The sequence below is a fragment of the Anser brachyrhynchus genome (assembly GCF_964034855.1).
Source record: "Anser brachyrhynchus genome assembly, chromosome: 11".
Lineage (NCBI taxonomy): Eukaryota > Metazoa > Chordata > Aves > Anseriformes > Anatidae > Anser > Anser brachyrhynchus.
Genome location: NC_137706.1, coordinates 5,498,114 through 5,522,525, shown reverse-complemented (window position 1 = coordinate 5,522,525; position 24,412 = coordinate 5,498,114). Strand labels below are relative to the sequence as shown.

Sequence of the window (24,412 nt, the reverse complement as noted above, 5' to 3'; positions counted from 1 at the left end):
TAAATTGAGCCCGCATCCAATTGCGAAAAGCTAATTTCGGCACTTAATTCCAGTTGTCAAAGCTGCACAGTGATGGAATTGTCAAACGTTCTTAAGTTTTCATGTCATTACAAGTACAACAAGATTAGTCTGGAAATGTGGAATGATTAAAAAAAATAGATGGAGAAAAGAAACAAGAACATGTAGTTCAGCATATAAACCAGTATGCACCATTACTGTAGTGTCACTGGCTATGTCTCAACTGCCTTTGATGGGAGGTTGTGAAAGCAACAGCGGATGTGGTATGTCTGTGACCTACTTGACACAATCCCTCCGACTGTGACATTAGTGGTTCCTGGCAGGACAGTAAGCTGGTAATGAACCTACAAAAGCGGTTACAGGATTTTCCTATACACCTTTTGAAGAAAAAACACTCAAATATTCAAAATGGTAGAAAAGCAAAGTCAAGAGGGCTTAATTACAATATAGTAATATTTACCTGATTTGTAAATTCATGATTTTGATTAATCGTATAAATTGAAAATCACAGAAAGCAAACATAGCTAAGCCGAATGTGAGTAAGTCACAGAAACTATCCCTGTGGTCATTAAGTAATGAGTTACTGAAAATTCATCTAGCATATTTACAATGTAAATTAAAAGGTATCAAAAAGGATAAAATTGTTCATTATGTTTAAAATCTGTACCTTCATATCAAGAGGCTGGCCCAGGACAGATCACCTTAGGTTTCTTCACTTGAAATGACTGCAGCAATATTACTTCTGGTAGTGCTCTGCCAATATTCAAACAGCTTTTCCCCTTAACTACACTTCAGTGCCCAATTTTTGGAGAAAAGCAACACAACTCTGGAAGCAGTGTATAGGGGCTTAATACTACCTTACCTCTGATATTCTTTCAACATTAATCTTTAGATCTTGAACTGTCTGAACTATCTGAACTCTAATATTCTAAAAAATGACATTGACATCACCTGATTTTATAAAGCATCTTTGACCTAAGACAATATGAGTATATAATTGTTAAATACTTTCTTTAAAGATTAACTTACCTTATATTCAAATACATTTTATTTAGTTTAATCAAACAGTAGAAAGCAGACTCAGATGGTTGTCGAGCCTTTGAGTGTCAGTATAATTTCTCTAAAACCTTTGTCAGGTCTTTAATTCCTGTAATTTACTCTAATTGAATAAAAACCCAGTTTACTGGGGTTCAGGTTCCTGGACCCTGCCAAGCTTTCCAGCTGATTCACCCGCACACCACACACTTAAAATTTTGCACATATTTAGCAATTTCTGGTGACTTGTCCTAGCCGCATCATCTAGACGATGATTCCTCACTCAAACCAAGGTGAAACCCTCAGCTTCTTGCAGCCCCTTAACATGCCATTAAAGGGCCCAGAGCCGTGCAAGGGGTCTGCAGAAGGCTTGGGACAGGTTCTTCCGAGTGCCAGCACCGAGGGTGGCAGCTGCCAGGCTGCGCACCACTGCCCTGTCCCAGGGGAGCTGCTGGTGAGGGGGCAGACGCAGGATGGAGATGGGGCACAGTCTGCAGAGCGCTGTCTCTGAGGACAGGACAAGGGCAGGTGACTCCAGCTTGGAGACCACATGCAGGTTGACACCAGCTGTGCAGGAGAAGGTACAGTCTGGTTTGGGCAAATGGCTGCTGTCAGCATGCCTGACTCCCCGCTGCCTCTGCCCCTTCTCCTCACCCCGCTTCTGGCTTATTCCCCTTCATACCCGTCTGCCCAGGTTTTGACTCCAAATTCCCTTCCCTCTTCTATAGGAGGCACAGTCCCTGCCGACTCCGTGCTTCTGGCCCCGTTCCCAGGCCTTCTGCCCCTGATTAAAGGATAAAAAAACAGCACAAGAGATCACACGTTTACATAATCTATTTAATAACTCTTTTCAAATAACTCAAAGCTAATTCTCGCTCCTGAAAAGATCTCAGAAGGACTCAAACAATTTAAAAGACTAAAATTTGTATTGAATTATTGAATATAAAAGATGACAAAATGCACTGTTGTGGGTTTCCTCAAATATACCCAAAATACCACAAATGCTGCCAAGTTCAGTCAGTCAAAACTGTGAGTCATAAGTGACTTTAGAAGGCATACGGTTTGGGTGTTTCGGTTTCTTTCAGGCTTTTTCAAGTCTAATGATGTCCCCTCTTATTTCAGCTTTTGGTATAGACTATAACCAAACGTAAAGCTGTTCACGCACCTAAGAAGAAAGGGACCAATAAAATCCTTCCCTAGGAAGCAGAACTTTGTCAAACACACCACAAACAGCAAAGAGGCTGGACTAGAACTATTGTAAATGGCAACACCAACCCACTGTGCAGCCCAACTGTGCACCCTACTGGTGTTTTTCTAAAATGACTGAAAATGCACTGTGTTAACCAAGAGGAAGATTTTGTGAGTTCTGAGGATTTCATTGCATTCCACCCACCACTTGGTTAAAAGCCTTTTTGATTTCTGTATTAATTTTAGCATTTTTATGTATGCTCTAAGACCAAGATTATTTTTCCTTCTCAATACAATTAGAGCTGAACTAATTCATCTGCAGAGTGGCCACAGTAAGTCATAACTAGGTTATTTAAGAACATCATTTAAATATATGTATCTTATTTTTAGATCTCCCATACTGTTACTACATGTACTCTGCACAACAGCTGCCACAAAAGACTTCAAAGCCGTCTCGCAGAAATAACGCAACACTTAAGCTTCCACCATTCAGTTTGAAGCACTTACCGAAGAGTTAAGGTGGAAAGCCAGGGCATGCTGAAGATAGCAACTTGCAAAAGTCAGCAACTGGCCAGAGGCAGAGCTGCCAACCCCTGCAGCAGAACGCTGGGGTCCCGGTGGGCAGGCTGCAAGCTGAACGGGAGCCAGGAGGACGCCCGCAGTACAGCCAAGGCGGCCAGCCCGGCACCAGGCTGCGTTAGCAAGGGTAGCCAGCCGGCCCAGGAACTGCTCGTGCCCTTCTGTTGGGCACTTGTCAGACCATGCCGGGTGTGCTGGGTCCAGTCATGGGCTGCTTAGCAAACGAAAAACTAGAGCAAGTCCCGTGGAGAGCAACCAAGATGACTAGGGGACCGGAGCTCAACACATTAGGGTAGGGTGAAAAAATTATGTTTGAAAAAAAAAAAGGCTACGTGGAGATCCTAGCCTTGCACTGTCTTCAACTACCTAATGGGACTGCAAAGATGGAGCCTGACTCTTCTCGGAGCTGCACAGTGACAGAACAAGAAGCAGCAAGAACAAATCACAATCCAGAAACTTCTAATCAGATAGAAGGAAAAAATCTCTCCTGGACGGTGGTCAAACACTGGAACAGGCTGCCCAGAAAAGCCCTGGAGCCTCCATTCTCAGAGACAAGCACGAATGAGCAGGAGAGGCTCTCAGCAGCCTCATCCAGGCTGCCCCTGTTTTGAGCAGAAGGTTGGACTACCTGATCTCTGCAGGTACCTTCCATCCCAAATCACTCTGTGCTTCTGATACTCCATGAAGATCATATGGCACGTCATCTACATTAAAACATGACAACATTGTAGGAAGAGGGGTAATTCTTATAAACAGCCCTGAATTGTGGAAGGAAATCCTCCTTCCTCTGAAGATGTTTGTTACAGAAAGTAATTCTTGATAGATCCCAAAAAACAGTTCTCTTGTTTTTTGAAGATAGTACAGTTAGAAATGTTCTTTTTCTACTTTCTGTCAAATTTAAGCAGAATTTGGTTTGTAACCTTTACTAAAATCTCTCAAATCATTTAGTTCAGAGGGAAGGGCGTATATGATTATTTGTAATCACCTCTGAGCTATGTATGTACTCTATCTGGGTGCTGGCAGAAGAACCATCCTCCTGAGATCACTTAGTTTTAAAGGCTTAGAACATATTCTTTATGAAAAAAAAAGTTATGCAAATCAACTGCAGTGATTTTATATAATTACGCTCTTCTTTGTAGACCAAGTGCTAAAGGGGTCCTAAAAACAACCACTATTCTTATACAAGGTTTTCCCCATTGATGGGATTCTGAGCATTCATACCCACTTTTCATCAGATAGCCACAGAAGAGGCATGGGTTTCCATGTTTTAACACCATAGTAACTGCAGGCCCTGGCAAAAAGCAGGACAAACTTCAGGATAAATCCAGCCCAATTTGCTGAATATTTAATATTTCAGGATGTTTGCATGAAAGTGAAGAGGTAGAAAAGCAAACGCTTACATGCAGTACCTTGTTTCAGATAAAGTTACGGGCCTCAAAACTATCACTATGGTGATAAGCCACCTGTATCTTAATAATTTTAATTGATGTATCTGCAGTAGTGTTTAACACATTTTAACATATTCGAGGTTTAGAGAACTGAATCTTCCCTCTGTGTCGGTAGAACATCTGGCACAGCAGGACTCTGATACTAATAGGGTGGTCTAAGTACTACGGTAACACAAACAATAAGGGCCACAAAAGCTGAAGATGAAAACAATAAACAAGACAAGCTGTGTAAATGGTAACACGACAGCCACTGCAACCGCTGATTGAGGAAAAATTCTTTTAAGGGACAAAACATAATTGCAGATCATCTTTTTGGGTGTCTTGAAGTAAGTATGATCTAGTCAAGGACACCTAATGTCTAATCCCAAACCTGCATAGTGTGTTAGTTTCAGCAATGTATCGAAGATCCTTTCTAAAGGTATGGTCTGAAAAGAACACAACCTCCACAATGAAAATCCCAGGTTACCAGCAGAATCAGAAGTCTGTAAAAAAGACTTCTGCTGGCAGGGAGCTACTTATACTGCTTTGCTCTTACCTCGCACATTGCAATTTTGCTGCCTATGCCAGTACATCCATCTTCAGCAGAAGATATATAACACCGCAGATCGTGCATTACCACTTCTGTGAGTACTCCACACAGAGCAAGCACCATCTAAGTACTATCTTAAATGGAAAAGTTTGTACTGGTAGAAGAGAAACGAAGCTCCTGTCAGGGAATTTTAGGTGTTTGGGATTAAGTCCAACAAATCCTCCTGACTCATCTGTTATCTTTCTTGTTTTGCACTTCATCTAAAAAATTGGCTGTTTTAACCCCCCACCCCCCCGAAACTGTATTTCTTCTTGTTCTCATCTTAAAGCCCCAGGATTCCCTTACAAAATTCAGCAGCAGTTCTGGATCCATGAAATGGATACTTCAAAGATTAATAACTGAAATATGAGATTACAAAGTCCTGGCTGTAAAACTTTTGGATTAATGCATCGCATTCCTGGGCATATGTCTGAACTCATTCTAGCTTGCCTGTGAAAACACAGCAGAATAATTGCTGTGAAGTGGAGAAATGAAGGCAGGCCATCTCTGGATGCTTGTACCTCGGCATTGCTATTGCTTTGCAAGTACTTGATTCAGTAGGAATCATCCAGTTATGCAAAGCTATTTTGTTACACTGCCCCAAACCATGGCCAATAAGTGTAAAGACTGCATGCAGTTACTGGAAAGATCTTCAATGAGGTGGTGCTATATGAAAATGCCCGATCTACCCAGATTACCTGCTAGACAGAGAAAGGAAAAGCCATGTATTGCTCTGGTTACGGAAGCACTGGTAGATAACCAGGTAAGTTTAACTAGATTAATATCATGAACCAAGTTTCACAGGGATCACACATTTAAGAATAAAAGAATACAGACTGCATATCCAGCTATAAATCTGTGGAAAGCTTTCATGCGTCTGTTGAGGGATCATTAATTTGGGAACTCACATCCCTACCTTGTTAGAGTAAATGAATTGTTATTCCACAAAACACTGTTTTGCTGTTCGTATATAAAAACCACACCTAAAGCAAGTGCAGCTGAAGTGCTGCCTGGGCACCCACTTTGGTATACAGGAGTTCCAAAAATCTTATTCTACGTTCATCACAGTTAGGTCAAAGAGTAAGACACGCTGGCTTCCTAAGAGGGGTGGAAATCAATTGTGTTTGTAGTTAGGTTATGCTGTAAACTTTACACTGGAGGTTGTGACTTCTTCATTTCCCTTTACCTGCAGAACACCTCACCGGAAAGCACAACCCTCAGACTTGCACATTGTCTTTTTTTAACTTTCCTCCAGGGTGAGCTCAGAAACTGCCCTCTGGTTCCTGAATATCTGAGCAGCTCCTAGAGATTATCTTGTTGATTCTTCCCTTTCTTTGTCATTAACAACCTTTCAGTACGTGTCCCCTGGGCTGTCCTCGAGGGCAATGAAAGACAGCTGGAGGAAGTCAGTAGATACCCAAAGTTAAATGTCAGATCTTCATAAAAATACAAACACTTCTGATCTGCTTCTTACTCCTGCAGTGGCATTCACCACGGTGGGAATAGGAGACGTACTTCTCAAACTCTTGCTCTGAGGGGTGCTAGATAAGTATAACGATCTTGCAGCCAAGATTGCTAAATTTATTACAGAAGCCTGTGATCCCAATAGTATATGGCTAATAACAGTGCCAAATATCCAAAGGCAGCTGCTCTTTAGAGGTTATCTGGTCCTGGACGCTTCCTCATGGAATACTGCAGAGCAATCAGCAAAGGCATATTACACCAGTGGGAGAAGCAAGCTGCTCTTCTTAGATATAGATGGGCAACAAACATCCAATATTTCTTTGAAAAACCAGCTGTGCCAGAGGACAAAGAGGACGTTTGTGCCAAAAGCAACCAGAATGTCTGCAAACTAGAAGTGTCTGTTGCTGCAAGTACGATGAGACAGCCCACGCTAACTGCCCTAGAACACTAATGCATTCTAGCTCTTTTGTCACTCTAAGCACAGAGTATAAACAATTTGTTTTACATTCAGAGGTTCAGACTTCGAAATAAAAAATAAATTCAAAATAAAGATTTCTTTGGACTAAAAAAGCCCAGAAGTTTGCTAAGACCTTTTTGCAAACTCATGCAGTCTGAATTCCAAGGTGCTTACAATCAATCTTTTTTATTTTATTCTGCATTTAGGTCAAAGACTCAGGTGTTGAGTAGAATGTACTTCATTTTCGACTTCCAATGCACAGAATTATATTTCCATTATTTTAACTACATTTTCTCCCTTCTCACAGTTTTCCAGTGACTGCAGCAAAACCTTACGCTACAGCACATATATCAAAATCTTTTTTGACTGCTGAGAGTATCCTGCCAGTCCTTCTACATTAGTACTGGTACATCCTCTTAAAATAAACCATCTGCTAAAGGCAAATTCCTTTGTTCCATGCCTAAGCGCACTTGTCAGCCATTTGGATGACAAAGAATCGGAGAGGGCTGGACAGGGAAATGTTTGGAATGATGAGGAATGTTTAAAAAAGCAATACTTTACTGAGTGCTAAATGACATATTCCTGAGCACAAACCACTGCTTCTAGAGAGCAGAGAAAAAAAGCTGGGAAGAGCAGACCTTGGCAGGGTGACGATGACATTTTTCAACTGCTGTTGAGGGACTGCGCATTTAGGGTCAAGCACCTCTTGGAGGTGCTTGCTACTGGCAGAGACGGCATGATTTGACAGGCAGAGTTTAGGCAACAAAACTCTAAAATTTATGTAGAGAGCATGCTGAGAGAAGGTGAGCCTAACCAGTGAAATGCTGTATATTAAATGCAATGTGCAGGCATCTGCACTATATACATATTATATATTTTTATAGGATTTATACCGGTAGATGTACGCCGGTAGCTGGATAGTAGCAGATAACCTTGAGCATGGCTGAGTTCAAAACGAGCTATTCTGCTGCTGATCAGGAACTCAGACTATCTTCTCATCTCTATACGCAACTAAAAAGACCTTCTTCAAAGTGCAAAGAAAGAAATGTAATGCAGTGCTGTGAAATATGCACCGTGAGAGCGTTCTGGCAGCAATTGACTAGAGAGTTTAAGTGATGGTTTTCTAAAACTTTGATTAATATTTTTTATATTTTAACTTAAGAAAGAACAAATTTCAAAGACCTTTTAATGAGGCCAAATGCTGTACTTCAAAATCTTGAAAACCCCAAACTGTATTTTGAGGTTGACTGTACTTACACTAAAGGATTTTTATTATTTCTAAGAAATTACTGCATCTTTGCAGACTGGCCAATACTATCCACATTTAGACCTGTATTTCATGACAGAAAATTCCCAGCAGCTTTTACAAATGAAACCAACTCATACCTGACTGTTTTTTAATAATAAAAACAAAATTTTAAAGACCCCTAGAATTAATCACTCACAAATTCTGATTTCCAAGTGGGAACAATTCCAGTAAGGCCAAATAAGTTGGCAAAAGCCCCCCCTACCCCACAAGGATAATAAATAATAATAATAATAATAATAATAATAATAATAATGATAAAACAGACATGCTACTAGACTTTTCAGCATATACATTGTAGTGAAATATTTGAAAAGCCATTCATACTGACACTTCTGTTTTTCGCTATCTTTAAGCACAAGGCTCAGAGCTTGCAACAGAAGTTGTTCCTGTCTTTGTTTCCTCATATATACTAGCCAGTCTGCCTCTCTTCAAACATGATGGTGAAGAAAGGTCAAACAAATAAATCTATCAATAACAGAAAAATAGATTGAACAATGTAATTTTAACTTCTGCTGTAGAAATAAATCAGTGAAGAATTTCTGGCACGAAAGATAAATGCACTTAGACTCAAAACCAATATAAATTCACTTACTTAAATTATTTCAGACAGAAGCAATTATTTACTGCATAAATATAAAACAGCTAAAAAAATGCTAAGGTATCTAGTCAACATCACTATGAAAATCAAGAAACTGATTTTCAGACAAAAAAAAATCAGACTAGCAGCCACCTAGAGAACTTTTGCATATTTATATGAAAGTTATTCTTTTCCGTGAGTCATCCTATCAAATTACTTTAATCCCAAGTTGATCTTCATTTGGATGCATGCAGAATCCAGAGCAGAAATGAATACGCTAAAGGAAGCTCTCAGATGCACCCCAAAACCAGAGAAAATAGCCATTCTCTATCACCTTTCTGCTACCCAGGACCCCTGTGCTAGGTGAAGGACAGACAATTGGACCTTCACCCTGCCTGGGGCCTCAGTTTGCTGGGAGGCAACCGCATGTGCACTGCTAGATTGAGACCGAAGGGATACAGAACGCCAGCATCCCATACAGCCACATGTCAGGGAACTGGTATTATATAATTTAAAGACAAACTACAGGATGGCCTAGGTATCTTTGGACATTTTCTTAAGAAGGGTGAGACCTGACAAGTCAAAACTCACAATAGATGCAAACTATGATGGTACTGAAGTAATAAACAAGGTATTAATTTAACATATGCTAAATAATACTTCTATACAGCTCCGTCTGTCCCATTTCATGGTGCCATCCTCAGAAGAAATAAAAATAACCTAAAAATGTACTCAATCAAAAATATATTTCTAATTAAGTTTAAACGTAAATCCAGTTGCTGGTATAATGACTATTATGGACTTAATATCCTTGGTAGATTTAAACTGGTGTGCTGAATTTATTCAGAAGCATGAAACAACCAGAATCACTTCAGAAACACAAATCAAGGTCAATCACAATTTAAAAGTTAGCAAATGAAATTAGTTGTTATTATGGTTAACATTCTTGGATTAATCATAAGGCTGCATAAGTATCACTTAGCGTGATGTTTAGACCTAAAAATTTGCCTTGACATTTGGAATAGTACTTGTATCAAACTTTGGATTTGTGTTTAAATGAAATGCAAAATGAGAGAAATAAACAATGCTGAAAATGCATACTTCTTTTTCCCAGAGGAATTGTAATCTTGGATCTAAAGCCTGCAGTATTTTCTCTTTTGGTCCCTATTGTATTTCAAATGTTGCTCCAATCAAGATCAGTTTAAAAAGAATTTATCTCCATTTAAACTACTAACTAGATATGCTAAGAATAACATGTATAATTTTGCATTTTTTCTGTGTAACCTACCAACAAAACACATAGGAAAAACTTAAAATACTTTCATTTCATTAATTGTAAAATGTGTTAAGTGGTTAAATAAAAAAATATTTTTCTTTTAATCAATTAAACTAACTTAGGTAAAGCAAACTGACTAAAACTAGCTCTACTGTGTAATGTCAGCACTGTGTTCATATATCTGTCAATAGACAAAATTATTATTCTAATAAATGAGTAACTTTTGCGTGAGATTTGTCTTTTACAACAGCAACATTGTGAAGCAAGTCTAAGCTACTACCGAGGATTTAATCCTCACAAACAGCTGCCTAACAACCACACTTCTCTGAACAGGAACAAATTAAGGGCATCTACAAGACTCCAGCTGTGCTAATGAATTTTTCCTTCCACATCTACAAACAAGACTAAAATACCTGCAGGACTTTTTAAAGAATGTCAGTGTTCTTATGTCTCCATCCTAAGAAATAACTCAGATTCATATCATCTGTATTATTATTCATTTATCATTGTACCAGTTTTACAGATAAATATTCAGATTAAAATACCCAGCAGGAAAAATCAAGAAAAATAAAAGTATAAAAATAGAACATTTTTATTTCAAAACGAACTACAGAATAATATCTAACATCTGAAAAACCATTTATAAGACAACTCAAAAGGAAGAGGAGTTTGGGTTAGATTAAATACAACAGAAACTGCAATAAGTCCATGATTTCAGTACAGATTAGATTGCTTTCCTCAGCAATATACTCTAGGAACTAGCAGAGCAGCATAGCACAGTATCCTGTTTTGATCACTGGATTTTTTCACTGGGGGAATGGGGCTGTCTAATCACTGCAACAAATTCTCCATTTCTTGGTAAGGACATTTCAAACAGCAAAATGATTCTTCAGCCTACCGCATACCTTAAAAATCTACCAAAGGGACCCAAGAAGTGAAATTAGGATGTCATCACAAGCATCCAAGCAAGTTAATGTCTAAAGCCTCTAACCAGCCTTAAAATGTCATTGCAAATCACAAAGAAGGTGAAACTCTTAGCAATAACAGCAGCAGCAAAGCACCGTACAGGCAGCCAATTGCAGCTGCTCTTCAGGCACGCCGGTGCACATGCTTGTCCTGGCACCCGGGGCGTGCTGGGCACACGGACCCCCACGGAGAGCATGCAGGGTCAGCCGCTGCACCCTGCTAACAGCAGGCATGCACACAGAGAAATACTTCTCTGCAAGAAAGCACACAAGACATCATACCCCTTCAGGGGCATAATGCTCACTAAAACTTACAGTCAACTAAAAACTAGTAGCACAGGTGAACATCAGCATGCCCTACCTAAAAAAGGCAATTACGTATTAGCTAATTCTCACTTTCTGATGATCTCCCCCTTTATTGCTACTTCCATTTATTCATGCATTCCACAGTGCTTTATTCAACTGCCCTTAGTGCTTAGTGGCCTCTCTTTTCTCCTCTTTTGAGTAGTCTGCTACCCTGCCCTCCTGAGTTACTTTTGTATTTTGCATGCTGACATCCCCTGACCTCTAAAGTGCCGGTACAAATGAGTTGAGCCAATTTCACTTTATTGTCAGTACATGATGAGAAGAGAAAAAACAACACATCTGAAAAAGGTTAAGACCAGAAAAGAATGGGAAAATGAAAGCAAGACTCAGCCCTTCTATAGCACTTTGCAGAATACTTCCTTGGACTTCCACCCCTGCTGCAGGTGGAAGTACACTGGGAATTATCTGCCTGACTCCGGCTTCAGCTTAACTGAAAACTTGCTGTGTGCATATTTATTGAGAGCAGGCTAGCATCAGCTGCCTCCAGAAAATATGCAGAGCTGGGCTTGTTCATATTGTAAATAACTGCAGTGCTCTGATTTCCGAGAAGAGTTCCTTCTTCCACAAGGGCTGATACTAGCAGGAAAATGTAATGTCTGTATTCGTTTAAACAAACAGCGTGCTTAAGATGAGGATTTTGGTCATTTCTCCAGTCTGATCAAAAAGTTACCCTACTAAAAATGAGAAAGAAGATATCTCAGGCGCTCTCTCTCTTCTAAGGTTCAGGAAATGAGCTCCTCATAAATGTTTCAGAGAAGTCTCCCTCACTGGCATCCCCACAAAACATCAGCGCCGTCTCACAGGGAAAGGAGGGAACAGTTTCTCTGTGTCTGCACATTGTAGGGGTGGCCATCATTTGTAACACTGTGAGCCACATACAACATTTGTCATAAGGCCAGCGACCATTCGCCTTCATGCATTCACGCAATCAAAGGTTAGCCACACCGTACCTGTTGTTGTTAACTGACCATGAGGTCTGTGGGAGGAAATACTTGGTGTGTGCATGCACGATGCCGAGTACGAGAAAATCCCTGTCGACCAATTGGACTCTAAAGTGCTACTGCTATAGCAGGTAGCTTGTGCAAAGCCAGGTTGTTTCAGTGTAATAAACATTTACAAACAGATGTAATGAACATTAGTGTGACAAGCTCATTCTACAAGGTAAGATGCATTTCACATCTCTCTCTGAGAGCTGATAATCTTATTCTTTCTCTAGTTCAAAGCCTTCTGCAGTGTGGAATAGGAGTTATGCAACATTTCTGGGTTGCAGATAACTCAACAAAAATCACTCATTTTTGATATATGCAACTAACGCTGAGTATTTCAGAGACTAACATCTGGGAAAGTGTAGCATGGTGATACTTCTTAAAGAACTGAAGGATGATTAAACAGGTTTTATTTAGATTGTGGAAACCAGGCACGAATCTCAGACCAAGTGGTAGCAGTAATACATGGAGAGAATAAAGAAAAGGGTGAAAGAAGTCCAAGACAGATACACATTTCAAAGTAGCTGCTGCCCCATCACTCTGTGGCTTATCATTACCTCACAGCTTTATCTTCCTGCCTGCTGTCTTAGCAAAATGGTAGTGAGAGGCACGGCTGTTACAAACCCCAGGATCACCCCCTTCAGACAGCAGACGTATCACTAGAAATAAAACCCAGATCTTTGTCAGCAATCCTGCAGACTCCCACCACTTGTAATCAGGAAGAATTTATACCTCCTAAAAGGACGTTAAGGATAGCACCACAGAGGCAGCTGTTGGATGATAACACAAGTACGCCAAGCACCAGCCAGCAGTCGTGCACTGTGACAGTCTCCCACAAATATCCGGGGCTCGCAATAAGTCGTTGTAGTAGCAGGTCATCCTATAAAGAGGTTTTATAGGCAAAGACCCCTCCAGCATTTTTAGGTGTGTCGTCTATGTTATAAGCCACAGGTATAACAAAGCCATTAGTACCACTAACTTCAGACACTGTGTGGGAAACTAGGAACATGGCAGCACCACCTCGTCTCAGACAACCCCGTGAAGCCCGTGGTATTCCCTCCCAGGCACTCTTTGGCCTCTGCCGAAATCTTACACATACAACAGGCTCTTCTCTGGTTATCTTCTCCCTTCTGAATAAACGTGTTTTTAATGAACCTCTCAGCTTAATGCTGCTCTCACAACTTGTCCACTGCCACAGCTGAAGTCACAGCAAAGTAGGAAATACAGGGTTTTCAGGTCCTGCATTTTCATATGTACATATTGCATGGAAATCCAGATCCTTCCCACAGGGGACACATCTCTTCATGCATGGAGAAAACGAGGCATAAAACTTTTTTTTTTTAGGCCTTCCTGATGTCAGGATTTGTCCTCAGTAAGAATTTGCTTATAGATAACAAACAAAAGGTTTACAAACAAGATCACTTTGGAATACATATAGACATGGAAATTCTCTAACAGTCACTTATTAATAGATCTTAATCTCAGTGTATAATGAAGAAAAACAACAGTTCACTGGATCCTCCAATTACTTTGAGTTTGTCAACATATAAATCACATACGTCTTTAAAATGTGAAACCTCTCATTTTTGTTGTGGATAAAAACAATATACTACAACAAAGAAGAGTTCTAAAGAGAATGTTTTAAAAAGCTCTTTCCCTTTTTGTAAAATAATTTCTCACTTCTGCTAAATCTTTTATTTTCAGTTTTATTCTATATGCCATTGCCTGAGCAGACCATAAAAAGCATTCAGTTCTGGGAGCACTTTGGAAAGATTTAGGCATACTAATTCCCTCAATTACTTCTTTAGATCTATTTTTAATCACAATTTTAAAACAATAAAAGTACCATTATACAATATTACAAAATATTTCAGTGTAATTCTGAATTAATTATGTAGCAGCAAGAAAGTCCATATTTATATGTCTGATTTCCACATTTAGCTATTTAAACTCGCATCATCCTTTAACATGAAACCTCAGAATAAACAACGGTCTTCCTTTTGTGAGCCTAATTATCAATACCTTGCTATTAATAGATGAATTTCATACATATAGATGTAATTACTCTAAATATTTGTACGCTTCAGATACAGACATGATCCATTATTATGTGTCTCAAATCTCTTTTGCAAAGGTTCTATGGCATGCAAGATGTTCATTTTACCGTTGGCTATGATCTCTTTTTCTTTGAAGGCCCCAAGAGTAGAGATTTAGAAAAAAGTCCTTAATAGGACCACACAGATGAAGACCCATGTAGCACAAGCTAAAATTATTGTTTCGGCAATCTCATTCCCAAAGAGAATTTCTACTCTTCAGTAAGGTAATGATTACACCAACATCACTTTTGTGACAACAGGACTCACCAAAGCACTCTAAATCAAGCAGTGCTAGCTGCTGACAGCACACACAGGCTCACGTACTCGTTTGCCCTGCAATGAGACCTGGCTTTTCAGCACCTGCATGCTACAAGTATCTGGACACTACACAACCCATTAAATCACAAATCGTTGCTACTGATTTCATTATTTCCTTAAACAACAAACAGCAAGGTCTTTGTACTAGAGATAGCTCTACAAGACTTTGTAATTAGAAGAAAAACAGTCATGAGAAAATATACTATTTTTCATACTATTAGCATCATTTTTAACAACAAAAGCTGCACATACTCAGTTCATTCTGTTGGTTTAGATAAAGCTAATTCCCCAAATTACATATGAACGTTTTAATTATATTATTTTTATTACCATGTAATGCCACACAACACAATGTCTCTCCACATTACTATTGATTTGTACATCATAAAGATAGCACGTATCTCCTATCTGCCTCTTTCATTCTTATCTTCAATAAAGGGTTTATAATTTAATATATTCTTTACCATTATTTTACTGTTTCTTAACTACAATACATTAGTTTGTCAGAGTGTAATTTGTTTTGACCAAATTTCCCTGAGTCATTTGAGAGGTGTAACATATTTTTGGTTTTGCAGCAAAGAATTTCTGAAAACATACCGTGACTTTTTAGGACTAACTCTAATCTATTGTAAACAGTATAAACAGCAAGAAATCTACCCCTATGTCCCATCTCCATTCATATTAACATTCTCTTTTCTTTCATCATTAGAATGGAAACACATCCTTAATTAAAAGTTAAGTTTGCCCCTATTGCACAGTTTTTTCTCTGAATTCTGTTAAATCTCTAAAGCATAATCTATACAAAATCTTTGAAACCATGATTACTATAAATTTTCTTAAAATATAAAACAAATACATTTGAACCATGACCAAAGAGAAGCAAATAAGTATACACCAATACTGCTTAAGTATCATTCGTGATACTAGCTTTTAAGTGATACAAACACACACATAATGTATATACATTTATTTCTTTTTCTAGTACTCTACTATAGTCACACAATCCAAATAATTCTGAGGATTTCCTAAAAAATAATCTATTTCACTGTGAATGCAACTTTAACATTCTAAGTATGAAAAAAGATTTTGAAAACATATCTCATTTTTCGTATTTACTCCTTTTCCAGTTAGTTCATGCGTCTTATGCAGGAGGCAATATTAAAATCTGAAATCAAAATATTTAACTAACATTTACTCAAGAATGAAAATGTAGGTATGCATCACTCATTATATAACCAATACCACTTTTGTTACGCTTGTCAGTGTAGGATTGCAACTGTAACATCATTAAGCACAATACATTTTCTGATTCTAACAAACAGATAAACCTAATTCAAGAGGGACAACTGTTTTATTAGGAAGATTCCCAGATAGGATAAATATAAAATACAAGGTACTTACAGTGAATTCACAGAAATCAATGCTATCAAGACTTTTGCTTCTGTGTATTCTCCCTTTTATTCTTCTTAAAGAAGGCTTTCCCTGACTTACACTACAGGTAGCACCATTGGGATTTTCGGAAGATGGAGTTACCCTGCCAAACAAAAAGAGCCACATATCAGACAAAGAAATTATAATTTTATTTATATTTTAATATACATTTGCAATTAATACTTTTGCTTAAAGTAAATAATATACAAGAGAATAAACATATGGTCATGTTACACAAACAAGGGTCTCAATCCAAACTTTAGTTTTCAATCAGTAAGTGCCAAAATAAGACTACAAAAGCATGTAGAAACCTAGCTCCCATTAAATCTACCACTGCTTGCAGGTTTAGTCATCTGTACATTTTCTGTAAAAATGTAAGAAGTATCAAAAAAAAACAGACTACAGAGAAATATATTTTGAAAAAATAAAAGGAATATTTTTCCTTATTAATTCAGTGGAAAACTGAGTTCTGTGATACATGTTGATAGTCTGTCAGTTAAATCAGCAGGAGCCTGGCAGAATTTGGCTTTTGAGCTTTTCTAGTTTGAGCGCTAATGGTACTTCAGCTGCTCTAGTAATGAATAATGATGAACGATAACAAAATGAAAAGGATCTATTAAAGCCATAGAGGTAATATATTAAGGAAATACAGTTTATAAGTTATTTCATCACATTAGTAGTCTAAATATAGTCCTAAGGGAGTCTATAACTGAAATATTTTGAGTAAGTAATCCATATTTCAAGGAGCTTGTTGGAAGTTGTTACTGAGTAAAAGTGGGGTTAACAATTAACTAAATGTACTAAGTTTTGAAAGGTCGGTATTTTAAACACAAAACAGTCTCTAGTCAGTCTGACACCACATTAGGAATGCTTTATTTCAGCAAATACGCACACCTGAAAAAGGAAAAGTCTTACTGAGCAGATTGTCTTTTGGGGATAATTTCTCAAGTGCAGATGTTAAGAGGCCACAAAAATTAATGTGTGCATGTGTGCGCACATACACATTTATCTCTATCTTTTTTGCATTTCCCAAGAATTTGGACAGCAGATCAGTGGTTTTCTCTGTAACCATTAAGATTCCTGTCCCCAAAAAAATTTATGTATATTTTTTCGTTTTTGTTTTTACTTGGAATTAATGGCTTTGGTATGCACATAATTGCTTTTCCAAATGATGAAGAGAGGTGGAAATGTCCTTACATATGCACATCACCAGAAAAGGACTTTGCATAGAGTGGGCCGCATTAACACAAAAGAAAAAATCCAAAGTACAAAATACAAAAAACACAGGCTGAATACACTTGCATGGTCACGGGGACTCTGAGGTCTATGTGAGGTCTGCTTCATTTGAACTTTTAAAATTTCTTATTCAATTTATAAAGACCTTAATATTTGTTAAATTACTGTGATACCAAATTGAGATTTTGTTTTCATATGGCTAAGTTTTTTGGTTTTTACACGGGCACACGTACACACACACAACTTGCTATCAGTTCCCTTGACAGTACAGTAACTTGTTTTAGACATTTTTCTCCTTGGGTTAATTTACTTCTGGGCTTTCAACTGCAAAGACACGTAGTATTTTCTAAATCATTACATAACTATTATATTCAGACATATATAAATTTCTTGCTCAAACTACACCAGCTTTTTGTAATAATTACATATGGATTGAATTGTGAGAAAGATGCCTGGCTACTACTGTACTACAATTGTCCACAGGAACTAAAAAAAATGCCACGGATTCCTTGCTAAAATGTCCTAAAGAATTACTAGGATAAATTTCCAAAGAGATACAGTTGCTCAGTTGCAACTCTTGTTCGCATACAAAGAGTGACACTCTCAGAGATGGTATACTTCAGTTGTATGAATGTATATTTCTGACACCTCACAGATCTCTGCAAACACTTCTGGTAAAGTTAACCCAGATGTACATAACCATACATCTTCTGACTCCATGCCAAACACAGACCTTGGAGCCCACAAAGAGATCCACTGCTTTCACTTCAGCTAGGTCTGGATTCAGTCTCTCTTCAGAGAACATTTGAGGGTTGCCTATTTCAGTACTTATCACTTGGTCATTACATCTTAATGTTCGCCTCTGTCCAATTAAATGCTGAACATGTTAGACTAATGACTTTCTTCCTTAAATTTAATAGAAAAGTTCTTGAACAACTGTAAGCTGCACTGGACTTTTCTTAATTTTGATTTATTTTTCAACCCCCTTGTTTTCGGGCCTTGCCTGTAAATGTACATCTGTTTTTAAATTTTAAGTCTTTTAATGTTTTCTCATACTAAGAAGACTTTCAAAAAATAAAAAGAGCTAAGAAAAACGACATGTGAAAGACAAACATTTAAAAATAACAGGCTAATCAAAGTGATGTAGTTTGTACAAAGAACTAAACTAATGACGTATTTTGAAGGCCCTTCCACTTGGGAGCTCCATTCTTAAAAACCACTTGAAAAAACTGCAAGAGAGGAGCATAATTTGCTGCCTCTGGAATCCATCTATAATTTTGTTCAGCTGGAGAATAAATGATGGATATTACTTACTAGCTTCTATGGTTCCAAATCCTGCTTTAAAAATCACATTTAACTTCAAAGTATTATTTTGTGGGAAGGAAGATCGCAGTTCATATATTGCCTTCATTTTTTTTATAAAATCCCTAACTTCACTGTGTCTTTCACAAATAAATAAAGCAATATTTAACCAACTAAAGGAAAACCTAATCAATATCACCAGTGGGAATCTGGAAGCTTTGCACTATATGCTGCTTAAATGAAGTCAGGCATCCACATGTACAGAAGGATGTTTTTTTGACTCTATGGTTGATTAGGAAATTTTGGGACAAATGTAAAGAAATTAAATATCAGCTTCTCCTGTGCCTCTGCTAATCCTCTAGTTCAAAGTGCAAAGAGAAGCACTAACAGATCTGAGGCAGACTTGGATCTGTGTCGCCTGCCCTCTCAGAACACTGGATGCAGCAACAAAACCCTCAAGAATTGCAGTAACAGTACAGCACTGCAGCAGCAGTTTCAGCTACTGGAAAATCCCACAAGGAATAAGACCCCAAAATGAACTCTATGAAGTTGTAATATAAACAGGAATGTTAGTTTCGGTGAGTCAAAATTCACGAAAAAAGGTGTTTGAGTTTGACTTGAAACTAAATTTCGCATAAATCTGATATACAGATTTTTTAATTCTTCTTACTTTTCAATCTTGCTTTGTGTTCTCAACGTTTCCATTGTAACTAGAGAAACCAAGTTTGTTTTTTCTTTTTTTTTTTTTTAATGTACACTGAAACTATCATGCAATACTACAATTCTGGCATCTGGACCTCTAGCTAAAAAAAAAATTAAATTAAATTACTCGTGAAAGTTGACACATCTGATTACCTCCTACCTCCATTTTTTGTTTGTCTGGTTTAATTAAGACAAAATTTCTGAGTGAGTTGCTAAGTCACTGGCAGTAGTACAGGGGTACAGAGGAATTATCACAGGTGAAGGCAGGAAGATTTCGAAGAGCCCTTTTAAAATGTCTGCATCTCATCAACTAATACAAGGCAAGCACTCCTGAATCAAAGCTTAAGAATAAGATTTTCAAAGCAGCCTACACTTTTAAAAAGTTGAATATAGCATCCAGATCTTGGAAGGGTGTGAGCAGTTCTGAATGCCTTTTTTGAAATGTGCTGTTTCTGCTCATTGAAGAATGTGTTCAATATCCTGGAAACATAACAGCTTTATAGTGTGGCTTGTATGGGGACTCCTAAATTAAGGCACCCCTGTTCGCTAATTTCTGGAAATTTTATTCGAGTAAAATTGGATGACTCTGTAAATCCCACCTTGAGCCAGAGGCCCTTGTTTATTATCCACAACACTTAAAATGGTGTCATTGACCTTGCTAGTCCCTGATCAGCTATCAGATTACATAACTGTGACTCTGAATTATTTCTCTAGTTGGTAAAATAAGCAAAAACATTAATATACTTTCAGTATTTGTGTTCCACTGATAAACATGCAAGCCTAACAAAGTACTAGGCAACAGTTTCTTCGAAGTGCACCATCACATCAACGGCTAATGACTGACACACTGTAATGTAATTAGGTGGAATGTATGTAAAATAGCATAGTTTTTATTATTTAAAAAGGTACTTCTATGCTACTTGCACACAATTACAATTTATAACAAGCGTCAATATTACCTAACTTTTTTCTATAGCTAGACTTTGGCTTAAATGGCTAAACTAACATTATTTTAGAGAGAGCAGTTAGACTCAAGAGGTTTTAAAAATGCAGACAATTCTCTTAATATTTAGTGATTTACAGTTCAGAACTCTAATCTATAAGAAGTCTTCTTATAGAAGACTACCTATATAATTAAATGTCTTGAAATGAAACATTTTCTGTATTTGTTTTCTGAGTGTAGCATTAATGCTATAGCTAAGGCAGGGAGGACAAATCTTTGACAACGATATATCCTCAACAAGACTCACAGTGACATAACTACTAGTTTTCATATCCTGCAAGTAGTCTACCCATCTTAGTAAACAGCACCGAGGTACTTGTGGCAAATGGTTACTACAGATGGTCACACAATGTGTGAGTCTGAAACTTCTTTGAAACTTCTATCTCTAGAAGTCACACACATCTCAGCTGAGAGATGTGTAAAGTTTCTGTGTTTGTGCCCTCCTATTAGAAGACACGCTTCCCCAGTACGACAGCGAGGATGTCAGCCGGGCTCAGCTGAAGGTGACCAGTATGCCTCCTGGCTCCATCAAAAGGCTGGAAAAGCTGAAAATGCTCCCACTGATCTGCCTGCAAGACCTAACATTTATAGTCACTCAGTATTTGTTTGGAAAAAAAAAAAAAAAAGCCTAATATGAAGCAATGACTAGCATCACTGAACAGTCACCTACTACACGTAATTCTTGTGTATCTGCAGATACCTCCAGGTATAAGCACAGCATCCTGCCTTCATCAGAAAAAGGTATCAGTTAATTTGCAACATGAATACATCCTTACAATGTGCTACACTGAGACCATTATTCCCATTTCAAGCAAATATTAACAGAACCAGTAATCAAAAATGGGTAACAGCCATTCTGGCGATCTGTATTTTTCCACATACTTCTGTAGAGACACCCAAGATGTTGAATCTTTGCTGCTTTATTTCTCTTATGTTGAGGTGATTTTTTTCCTTAATTTGATATTCTAAATATGATTCTCTTTAGAAGTGACACTTTTCTCCCTAGGGATAGTCCTAATGATAAAACAGGCATCCTTCATCATCAGCCTGAACTTTGAAGCAGAGTCCCCAGCCTGAACACAACGACCCTGAGTCAACAAAGCTTTTAGATCAGCGCTTAATTCCAGATAGGCTAGTTACTCTTCACTGATTTCAAGTATGTTTATTCATCTGCTTGAAAATAATGCCCATGCAATATCTTACAAGAAGCAGCTATCATTAACATCCAGGCTTCTTTATCACGCATTCGCTTAACAATAGCACCAATAAGATCAAGCAAAATTCAAATTCTGTAGCGTACTGCTTCTGCATTCTTTTCTGCAACCTATAGATTACCTCAGTCAACCACCAATCATTTTTAAAAGATAAGGGAAATGCAAACATGGAATAGCCTCAGCCACTCCCATAATATTTTTTGTAATGAAAACACATCAGCAACTGAGCTTTTTGCCTTATTTCATGACTCCATTTTCCTTTGTGCCAAGGGCAGCAGAGGGAGCGGCCCAAGCAGAGACCTTTCAAAGCAGAGGCAAATGCTGTAAGAAACATGAGAATATTAATGGGAATTATTAGAGTTGCCAGAATATGCCCTGCTATTTTTTGTTTGTTTGGTTGGTTGGTTTTATTTTCCCCCGTTCCTTCTCCCTTTAGGAGAGAAATATTATTTTCAGTGTAGCAGGAAATTATGGTGCATTTGTATAGTTCCCCTTAACTACATGATTTATCATTTCCTATTCTAAAAGAATTTAGGTTGCAGATATCGGGATTCCAGTAAATATTGATGTCCATTTAGTGTTTTAAGGTGCTCCCAGGACAGCAGTTAGTTTTTCTTAAGTTCATTAGCAAATGCACTAATCCATGCTGCACTCACCCTTAAAAATAATAATAAAATAATAATAATAATAAAATAATAATAATAAAAGCTATCAACAGATGTTGACCAATAAAATCCTGCGTTGTCTTACCAAGGTGAAAGAAACTGCCATACAGTTTTCAAGGTGTGAGTTACCACATTCCGAATTCTTAATTTTGTTTCTGTAATAACTGGTCTAGCTAAGGCACGGTGCTAGTATGAAGGTTTTACAATTTGAAAAACTCCATAAAACAACCCATTTCACAGTGGAAATTAGAGATTCAGAAGAAAAGTACTGATTATGCACCGCTTACAACTATTTTAAACATAATGCACCAGATAATACTCTACTCCAGGGGAAATAAAGGTAGTGCTCCAAAGCAGTATTACTGTACAACCTCAAAAAACAAAACCTTCTGTCCAGAAAGAAGTTCATCACAGACAGAAATACTGCAAGCTTCTCATGTTGCCTCAGCCCTGACCTGGAAGGAGGTTCCTGCTCTGAACAAAGACAGTTTATTGCCTTGATAGACTCTGCTAACTGGCAGCATTATGACAGTGGTTTTTGTACCCAGGTACAGCCCTCCCAGCAAGGCCGTTAAGAACATCCTACTCATCTCATTTAGGTTTCTATGTATTAGATTACAATGCCTCACAAATGCAGGAAAAGGTCTGAATCAGCAGTATGGGACTCCAGCAACTTCCTTCATCACCAGGTCCAAAATTCTCCTCTCAACTAAACCTCCTCATAAAACAATCAAGCTCCACATTAAGCACAGTCAAGTTCCCATCTCCACCACTCTCCACTGCGAGCCTGTGGCACAGCTTCCTTCTATTCTGGCCAGCTCTCTCTTTTATATCCAGCTACTTTATACCAACTTACTATTAACCCACCATGAGATATCACTGTCCATCTTTTTTGCTTTCATTCGTACCTCTGCCTTCAAGCATCACAAACAGAACTTAGATTTTGGGAGGGAAAGCAGGAGAAAATTGGAGTGACAGATGCTCTATAAAGAGTGAACCATTGCTGGTACCTTCTTCATTTTCATTCAGTAGGATTCAGGTGGATTATCTCAACCAACAAAAAGATGAGCATTTTAACCCTTTTTTATTAAATTATGTCTTTTGCTTCCACTTTCAATATGTATTAAAACCTCAAAGAACTTGTGAAGCTGACTGGTTAAACAAAATGCTGTTTCTTCTGTTGTTGTTGTTGTTCTGTTACTAAATAAAAATAAACAAAAAACAGCATCCTTTGATTATAAAATGAGTTGATTTATACATTTTCTTTATGCACCTTGGAGATTCCCAAAGAGCTAGTCCTGGAATATGCTCTTGTTTTCTATGTTGGAAATATACACGAATATTGCATTGATTTTAGTATTAATATACTCTTCACTCAAATATCTGCTTTTTCTTAATGGGTGATTTGATACAGACTAAGCTTTAAAAAAAAATTTACATGAAAAAGTATCCTTAAGCCTTTCTCTAAATGCATCAGAGAATAGCATTTCATACATGAGCAGAAATTCTATCCACAGAGATAATGCCTAATGCTATTAAAGTTCTCCAAGGAAAAGTGACTACATATTATCATGTCACCTATTAATAAGAATATCCCAGAGACATGATCTCAAATCTTAAATAATCTATACATATCCCTAAAATTAAGAAAAGAAATAATCTTATTTTTCCCTAACACTCTTAGTCAACTAAATCTTCGTAAGGCATAGCATTGCAGCAACATTCAGACAAGTTAGAAATGTTATGAAATGCAATGCTTATAGTACGTATTAGTGGGAATCCACTATCTTGTTTTGCTTTCCCTCAAAAAGCACATTAATTTTGCCATGAAACTAGGCAATACAGAGCTGATCTAACTACAACTGAAGACATCAGATAGAAGTTGAATAATGTCCTTTCAGACTTTAAATGTACGCAAATATAAATAGCTTCACTTGAACATGTCAGCAAAGAAAAAATTTCCAAGGAGACACAGGAAATATAAAACATAAGAAGTGTTAGCATTATATTACCCATAATTAGACTTTCAAAAGAAGTAATATATCGATATATGAAACATGCTGCTGCACACAGACAAGGAAAGCTTTTGGGGAAAATACAATAGGTATGGTAGTGGCACTTTATGTAACTTACATAATCAAAATCAAACCACTGCATACACTGTAAAACCTTTTGATTTGATTAAATGTAATAAAACTTATCATGTCAA

At 37.7% G+C, this 24,412-nt stretch overlaps 1 protein-coding gene across 7 annotated transcripts in view; it reads right to left on the bottom strand.

The window, feature by feature from the left end:
• Positions 1-24,412, bottom strand: part of TJP1 (tight junction protein 1) — a 168,063-nt gene that overhangs the window by 141,766 nt on the left and 1,885 nt on the right. For all 7 annotated transcript variants that reach the window (XM_080607983.1, XM_080607988.1, XM_080607989.1 and 4 more), the window contains exon 3: positions 16,052-16,184. In XM_080607983.1, the coding sequence (XP_080464109.1) occupies positions 16,052-16,184 (133 nt within the window). The remainder of the gene's footprint in view (positions 1-16,051; positions 16,185-24,412) is intronic.